At 30.6% G+C, this 8900-nt stretch overlaps 1 protein-coding gene across 2 annotated transcripts; it reads left to right on the top strand.

Annotated features, from left to right (window-relative positions):
* Positions 1-5938: 5938 nt before the first annotated feature.
* Positions 5939-8194, top strand: LOC146897506 (uncharacterized). Of its 2 annotated transcripts, none has more exons than XM_085734425.1 (3): positions 5939-6150; positions 7609-7789; positions 7928-8194. In XM_085734425.1, the coding sequence occupies exons 2-3, from the start codon at positions 7619-7621 to the stop codon at positions 7997-7999; spliced, it is 243 nt and encodes an 80-aa protein (XP_085590551.1). In that variant the 5' UTR covers positions 5939-6150; positions 7609-7618; the 3' UTR covers positions 8000-8194. The 2 variants fall into 2 exon arrangements, with proteins under 2 accessions (XP_085590551.1, XP_085590552.1); XM_085734426.1 differs by having other exon boundaries at positions 6012-6150; positions 7615-7789.
* The last annotated feature ends 706 nt before the right edge of the window (positions 8195-8900 follow it).

An 8900-nucleotide genomic window follows, 5' to 3' on the forward strand; every position in this document is an offset into this window, starting at 1 on the left:
TATTTGTTCTGCCTTTTTCATATCATACATTCTTTTATATTTGACAAAGAAGATAGTTCCATTGTTCCATCAGTTCTTTTTGAAATCATTGCACACATGGTTATACATCCTTATCTTTGAATCCAAATCAGAAAATATTGGATATTTTTTTAGCTATCATTCATCTAAACCACATCCAATTAAAAAGGGCGGTGATCGGACGTTGATCGATCGAGGCCCCACACTTTTATATCATTAAAGTAATTCAGTCATTCACCGTCAAAAAACATTGTTGCCTGTGTAATTTATCGCATCGTGAGAATACTAGGTTGTAGCTTCCATTGCACAAATCAATCGCATGCATACTACTTGTGCATTTCTCGAAGTCTTTCATACCCCTTGCATCACGTCTCTTTCATGTTCCATCAATTTTTGTTATCCCTCCTCGATGCATTGAAATATTTCTTGTTCCACCATAAACAAAATCCACCACTCAATCTCCCCTTTAACTTTCCATCTTCATTTGCTCCCGAATCTGAATATAATTTATATTTGTATTTTCATATAACCATTTGTAAAGACATGTATCATTGAAATCACTATGGAATGTCAATCCAAATACAACAAGCTTAACTTCAGACAAAACACTTTGGATGATATAGGTTTGCCTTCTTTATTAGTCCCACAAACATTCCAGAAGAGAAACATCATATTTGCAACAAACATCAATCACAACTTTTAAATACAACATTTTTTAACATACCGATCAAAAATTTATTCTTTATTATAAATAAATATATATACTTGAAAATACTTTATTTATTATAGTTATTATAATATGAATAACTAACGAATTTAAGAACGTAAATTTTGAATAAATTTTAATAAATAAATTGTTTAGTTAATTAAGGTTTAACATTTGAAATTTATTCTAAAACATAACACAAATATTTATTTACAAGAGTAGTTTTATTTTAATAACGTTAATCTTAATTTAACATATGAATTCATTCTAAAAAAAACACATTTGATGAAACATTGAAAATGGAAAATGGAAAAAAGAAACATGTTTGTAAAATAGAAAACATTGTTTGAAACATAAAACAAATTATATTGTTTGAAATCTTGTCATACTCATATTTGAGTACATCTAAACATTTGCATAATAGAACAACACTTTCATCCCCAACATGCTCAGATGAAAATCCTTCAACCATTGAGAGCGTCTTCCCAATTTTGCCTATAATAAAAAAATTCACTTACATATTTGCTTCCTCCAATTCTTTTTGAAATCATTGTACACATGGTTATACATCCTTGTCTTTGAATCCAGATAAGAAAATATTGAAATTTTTTTGAGTTGTCGTTCATCTAAACCACATCCAATTAAAAAAGAGCGGTGATCGGACGTTGATTGATCGATGCCCCACACTTTTGTATCATTAAAGTAATCCAGTCATTCACCATCAACAAACACTCTGTTGTCTATGTAACTTGTTGCATCATGAGAATATCAAGTTGTAGCTTCCATTGCACAATTCAATTGCATCCTTACCAGTTGCTAGTTGTTCATTTCTCGAAGTCCTTCATACCCCTTGCATCACGTCTCTTTCACATTTGATAGATTTTTGTTATCCTTCCTTGATGCATTAATGCTTCTTGTTCGAGCATAAACAAAGTCCACCACTCAACCTCCCCTTTGACTTTCCATCTCTATTGGTTCCCAAAACCAGAATGTAATTTATATTTGTATTTTCAGACAACCACTTGAAAATGCATGTACCGCTGAAATCACTATGAAATGTTTCAATCAAGCCAAATACAACAGGCTTAACTTCAGACATAACAGTTTGGATGATATAGGTTCTGCCTTCTTTATTATTCCCACGAACATTGCAGAAGAGAAACCTGACATCTGCAACAAACATCAATCACGACTTTTAAAAAAACTCATGTTACATCATTTTAAATACACCATTTTTTTAAGATACCGATCAAAAAGTTATTATTTATTATAAATAAATATATATACTTGAAATAATTTATTTATTATAGTTAATTTAATATGAATAACTAACAAATTCAAGAGTGTAAATTTTGAATAAATTTTAATAAATAAATGGTTTAGTTAATCAAGGTTTAACATTTGAAATTTATTCATTTTTTTTAGCAATTTGAAATTTATTCTAAAACATAACACAAATATTTATTTACAAGAGTAGTTTTATTTTAATAATGTTAATCTTAATTTAACATATGAATTCATTCTAAAAAAAACATTTGATGAAACATTGAAAATGAAAAACGGAAAAAAGAAACATGTTTGTAAAATAGAAAACATTGTTTGAAAGATAAAATAAATTATATTGTTTGAAATCGTGTCATACTCAAATTAAATTTGAGCACATCTAAACATTTGCATAATAGAACGACACTTTGATCCTCAACATGCTCAGATGAAAATCCTTCGACCATTGAGAGTGCCTTCTCAATTTTGTCTAGAATAAACAAGTTCCACTTACATATTTGCATCCTCCAATTCTTTTTCAAATCATTGCGCATAGAGTTATACATCATCATCTTTGAATCAAAATCAGAAAATATTGGACACTTTTTGGGCTGCCATTCATTTAAACCACATCCAATTAAAGAGGGGCGATGATCGGACGTTGATAGATCGAGGCCCCACACTTTTATATCATTAAAGTAATTCAGCCATTCACCGTCAATAAACACTCTATTGTCTATGTAACTTGTTGCATCATGAGAATACCAATTGTAGCTTCCATTATACAGATCAATTGCATGCATACTACTTCTGCATTTTCGCGAAGTCCTTCATACCCCTTGCATCACGTCTCTTTCACGTTCCATTGATTTTTGTTATTCCTACTCGATGAATTAAAATGCTTCTTGTTCCAGCATAAACAAAGTCCACCATTCAACCTCCCATTTGGCTTTCCATCTCCATTTGTCTCCGAAACCTGAATATAATCTATATTTGTATTTTCAGACAACCACTTGAAAATGCATGTACCGCTGAAATCACTATGAAATGTTTCAATCAATCCAAATACAACAGGCTTAACTTCAGACAAAGCACTTTGGATGATATAGAGTTTGCCTTCTTTATTAATCCCATAAACATTCCAGAAGAGAAACCTCATATCTGCAACTAACATCAATTACAACTTTTAAAAAAGCTCATGTTACATCGTTTTAAATACAACATTCTTTTTAATACACCGATCAAAAATTTATTTTTTATTATAAATAAATATATATACTTGAAAATGATTTATTTATTATAGTAAATTTAAAATGAATAACTAACGAATTTAAGAACGTAAATTTGAATAAATTTTAATAAATAAATTGTTTAGTTAATCAAGGTTTAACATTTGAAATGTATTCTACAACATAACAAAAATATTTATTTACAAGTGTAGTTTTATTTTAATAACGTTAATCTTAATTTAACATATGAATCCATTCTAAAAAAAACATTTGTTGAAACATTGAAAATGGAAAAAAGAAACATGTTTGTAAATGGAAAACATTGTTTGAAACATAAAACAAATCATAAAACATAAAACATTGTTTGAATTTTAACCACATTACATTGAAAATGAAAAAAAGAAACATGTTCGTAAATTTTATAAATTATATTGTGTTGATTTTTTTTTTTAAGTGTGATGTGTTGATTCTCGATTCCTTATGTTTTTACAACTAGGAAAATTAAATTTCTCTTCTACCTTTATCTATCTAAACTTGTAAAATTATGATCAAACAATATTGCAATTAGTCATATTTGGTTCGTACACCTAAATACATTATGTTATGAACTTTAGAAGATAACAATAATAATTGTTAGATAAAGAAGTTTTATTTGAATATCCTATCATCTACGAGAGATAAAAATAAGAGAAAGGAAGAAAGGTAGGGTGTAGGAAAAAATAGAGATGGCGTAGGTAGATTTGGCCAAATTAAATTTATAGACTAACCCTAAAAGTTTAAAATAGCCCAAACCCATCCATCCACTTTGTTTTTCTCTTCCGCTTCGTTTGTCTCCCAAATTGCAATTTGCATCCATCCACTTCACATTTCTCATTGATCGTCGTCGACGTATTCTCCGTTCAGGTCACCAGCGCCGCCACTTCACTCTTTACGGTAACATCTTCTATTCCCTTTGCTTCTCTTCTCATTTCATATCGCTATTGCGCGCTAAAGTGTTGTGATTCAGAATGTAGATATTCATATATGAATCTTAAGAATAAACCTTGAACAATTATGCATTTTTAGGCTAAGTTGATGAGTTTTATATTTTGGGTGTGGTTTGTTTTATTATGACTTATATGTTATGTCAAAGATTATTCTCCTTGTAATCAAAACTTTGAAATTAGCTTATATTATAGAACTTTGAAATTAGCTTAACATATATGAGAATATTTGTTCTTGAATTATTGATTACAAAATCAAGTTGGCACAACAAATTTTTGTTTCTTTTTTCACTAATTTTCTCTGGATCAATCTAATCATAAAATCCACAAAAATAAAAATTTATTATATTTTGGAATTATTATGGAATCATTGATATTTGTTTTATTTAGTTTATTTCACAAAAAATATATATAAAATTTGTGGATCATTTTTTCGAAAGTTAAATGATTTAAATTTCATATATTGATCCTTTTCATTTTTTTTTCCTCCATATATGTTGTTGTTCTACAATTTGATTATGAATAACCAAAATGTTTGACTTTCGTCTAAAAAAAATCTCACATTCATGCATGGATAAAAAAAGATTAAAATTCATGCATTATTCGGTTGAACAAATCAAAGGTGAAATTAAAAAACTCATAGGATTTAATTTATTTTAATTGAATAATGCAGGAATTTTAATGTTGTTGCGAAACATAGACCTTGGATATAACATGTGTGATGAGACAAAACTATTATGTTGTGGATTGTTTATGAATATGTTGGATATGGAAATCCTATCAATAAACAACACTGGAAAAATAGATTTCTTGCCCATACTTAAATTAAAAACAAATGCAAGTTCAAGACTTCTTTTTATGCTCGGTAGATAACAATTTTTTGAATACTAAGTTTTGCTATTACCATAAATAAGTCAAAAGAGCAGACCTTCTCAATGTTGTAATCTATATTCCAAGACATGTTTTTAGTGATGGTCAATTATATGTAGCTTCATCAAGAAGAGTTTCTCAAAATTCAACAAAAGTTATCATAGAAGAAATACAAGGAGAAGATGGAAACTTTATAAAAAAATATAGTTTTTAAAGACTTTTTTTTTTTTTTGCAATTATATGATTTTTCCTTTACATATCAAGTAATTTATACATTTACGTTATCATTTTACTAATTATTATTATTATAATAAAAAATAAATGATTGTGACAAAAATGCAGTTACCAAACATAGGATTTTTGTCGGACGAACTTACAAGCTATAAACTAGTTTTTTGGTTTTGCCAAACAAAGTCAAAATGTTAGGAACCCACTTGGGTTGGCCTGGTGGTATTGACTTGGGATCTGGGAGTGTGCTCCTCATCGACGTCTCAGGTTCGATTCTCTCCGATGCCAATTTGGGTGGGTCAATTTAGCTTCTTAAAAAAAAAGTCAAAATATTAGGAACTTTAGAAGAGAACGAAATTGTTAGATTATTTATAAAAAAAAGTTGATAGATAAAGAAAAAAAGAAATATTATTTGATTCAAAAGCAAGGAGGTAACACATGTACAAGTTAAAATTCATTTTATGGGTAGTATGCAAACAAAAATAACTTTAATTTTTTTAAAACTATAGAATAAAAACTTTAGATTCTTTTAATACAAAATCTATTTTTTTTAAAGGAAACAAACACACCCAAAGATAAGAGAAAGAGAGACAAAAAGAAAGGTAAGGTGCGAGTAAAAATTGAGACGGTGTAGATAGTTTGGGCCAAATTCAATTTACGATGTAAACCCTAAAACTTCGAAATGACCCAAACCCATCCAATTAATTTATCTGATTCCTCTCTTCCGTTCCATTTCACAATTGCAATTTCACATTTCTTACCGATCCTCGCCGGCTTACTCTCCGTTCAGGTCCACCGTCTGAACCTCATCCACGCCGACATTTTAATCGATTTCCTCGGTTCTCTCTTTGCGGTAACATCTTCTACTCTATCTACAATTATGCATTGTTGGGTTAAGTTAATTAGTTCTCTATTTTAATGGAAGATTGTTAGATCCCTACAATAGTTAGTGTATGAAATTTGGTTATGGTAGATGAAGGGAAAATAAATTAGTAATGAATATGTTCATTCACTTCATAAATTAACCTTTGCATGGTAACCCTCGGGGGAGTAAAGGATATGTTTCTTATGAGAAATGGGTATTTCAATTACTGTTATTTTTGTGTGTATAGAGAGTATAAAGACACACATTTGTGACATTAATTGATTTTTTCTACTCGAAAACCATAGTAACGGAGATGCCCATTTCTTTTAAGATAAGGAGAGGATCTCTACCCGGTTATAAGATACTCGGTCGTTATAGGAGTTGGAAAGGTATTGCCATGGGTGTAGAAAACTCGGTGTGTCCCGTGAATCCATATTGGCATGTATGCTATGGATCGGGTCTTGCACTAAACTAAAAAAAAAAAAAAAGTTGACAAAAGAGTGTCCAACGAGGCAACGTCTTGGGTCGATGGGAGGAGGGACCGAGTCTGGGTTGACATGCGGGTCGCTCATCCCAGTAGTCTGTGCAGCTACAAGTTTTTTTTTTTTGTTACCTGTGGCTCAGACTCCCTCCCTAATGAGGTTACACATTTGACAGTATATGATGTGTTTTATTGGGTTTGGCTTGTTTTATTATGACATATGTTATGTCAAAGATTATTCTCGCTGTAATTAAAACTTTGAGAGTAGCGTGTATTACAAAACATAGTAGTTGCATTGCATCTTATGTTAATATATGACTGTAGTAGTTATGTCAAATAAACTTGTTAAAATATTGTTATACCAAAGTTATTATGTTTGTAAATGTGTACATGTATCACTGTTTGGTGAATTTGGACCAACTTGGTCTTGTCTTGTATGGACCTGTCCTTATATACATAGGTATTGCCACGTGAGATTTTTATAATTTGGTCCGAAATACTGTGTGCATATGATTTCCAACTTGGCGTATGCATATCTTTTTGAAATTTATATGATGAAGGAAATTTATTTGAAGGGCTTTGTTGATCAATAAATCATTGGATCAATAAATCAAATCATATATTTAATGGTGGGATTTATTGATCTAATGGTGGAAAACTAGATCGTGTATGATGCTAGACTTGTCTCACTTGTGTACCATAGAGTTGGCCTATTTAAAGTACTATAGTTTGTCAGCATCCTGAAATTACACTCTTCAGTTGGGTAAGTTTTTTTTTTTTTTTTTTTTTTTTGATTCCATGTGCACTGGCATTAGTGTTTTTTAATGTTGACTGCTTGGAATATTTTCTTGACATGATAATAACAACTTCTATTTTTCTTAAGCGAATCTTTTAATTTACATGTTAATTTATATTGTGAATGCCAAATCAAAAAACAGTTTTCATTTTTCTGGTTGGATTTCAAGTTGTAGGATAATGGGGCGGAAAGCTGGCGGGCTTTTTATCAACTCTAAGAGATTCAGTTCACTTCATAAACCTTGCATGAAGGAAATGATCATGTTTATGAACTGTATGGCTACAAGCCACAGTGATGTTGAAGCATGTGCTAAGCAGAAGGAAATATTAAATACATGTATAGAATCTCAGGTACTATAGATTTTAGTTTGTTAAAATCTGACGGCTTTTGTCGCCCTCCCTCTTCTCATGATTTTCTTTTTTAGTTATTATTTTACATGAAATGAAAACTAAGCAGTGCATAAAAACTCTTCAACTTTGTCTTTTCAGAGTAAAAAGAACAGAAAGTCTTGGGGGAGTATCAATTATCAACTGCAGAGGCTTAGCCGTGGAAGGAAGTAGTTTGATGTTTTTCGATATTAATCTTTTTCGCAATTCAAGATTGTGTTATCTAGAAAGCTTGTATTTCTATATTTAACTATTTAGTTAAGTTGAAAGAGTTGGTAGAATTATATTGAAGAATACCTATGTAATATTTCCTGTATCAATTGAATCTTTAATAAGCTACAAATAATTTATGATACCATCACCTTGTCATATTGTTTCTGCCCTTTTTATACCATACATTCTTTTATATTTGACAACGATAGTTCCATTGTTTTTCAACGATGGTGTGCCGTTGAGTGATGTTTGTTGATCATGCAATGCTTTATTTAAATTGGATTTTGCAAGACGAGAAACACATACTTTCACAATCGATGAAGGATTGTGGTGTTTTACTGGTCTATAGTGAAATGCTGATGACTAATGCTGACCAGAACTTCTTCAAGCAAATGTAGGAAGGTTGGATAAAACAGTAATTATTTTTATGCTTGAAGGATTGCATGAACCACCTATTCAAAGTTTTCTACTTCTGGTCACTGGTCAGGCTCAACTGGTTACAGTCATATTTTCCTTGCTCGTTTATTTTTCCATGAGACATGGGAAGGGTTCTTTGCAACACTGAGTTTTGAACGTGTTGGGTGGAAGAATTGGTATTACCCAACCATTTGCTTAAATGCAGATGTACATCTTTCTATTCTCGATTCAACTACGATTAATTTATAGCTAGTTGTTGTCAAGCCATGAAGTGGTTGAGTAGTTCATTAGACCGTCTTATGTATCTTTTCTTAGCCATTTCTTTCCAAGATTTTTCTAGCACAGTCTACCTGCAATTTCGATCTCTACATTGTGTCTATTTTGATTGCATCATATGCAAATCTATGTCAGCATTAGCAGTGTTTTAATGGTTGAGAGACTTGCA

Source organism: Medicago sativa, chromosome 8, assembly GCF_051527215.1.
Source record: "Medicago sativa cultivar Bolivia chromosome 8, Bolivia_mono, whole genome shotgun sequence".
NCBI classification, from domain to species: Eukaryota; Viridiplantae; Streptophyta; class Magnoliopsida; order Fabales; family Fabaceae; genus Medicago; species Medicago sativa.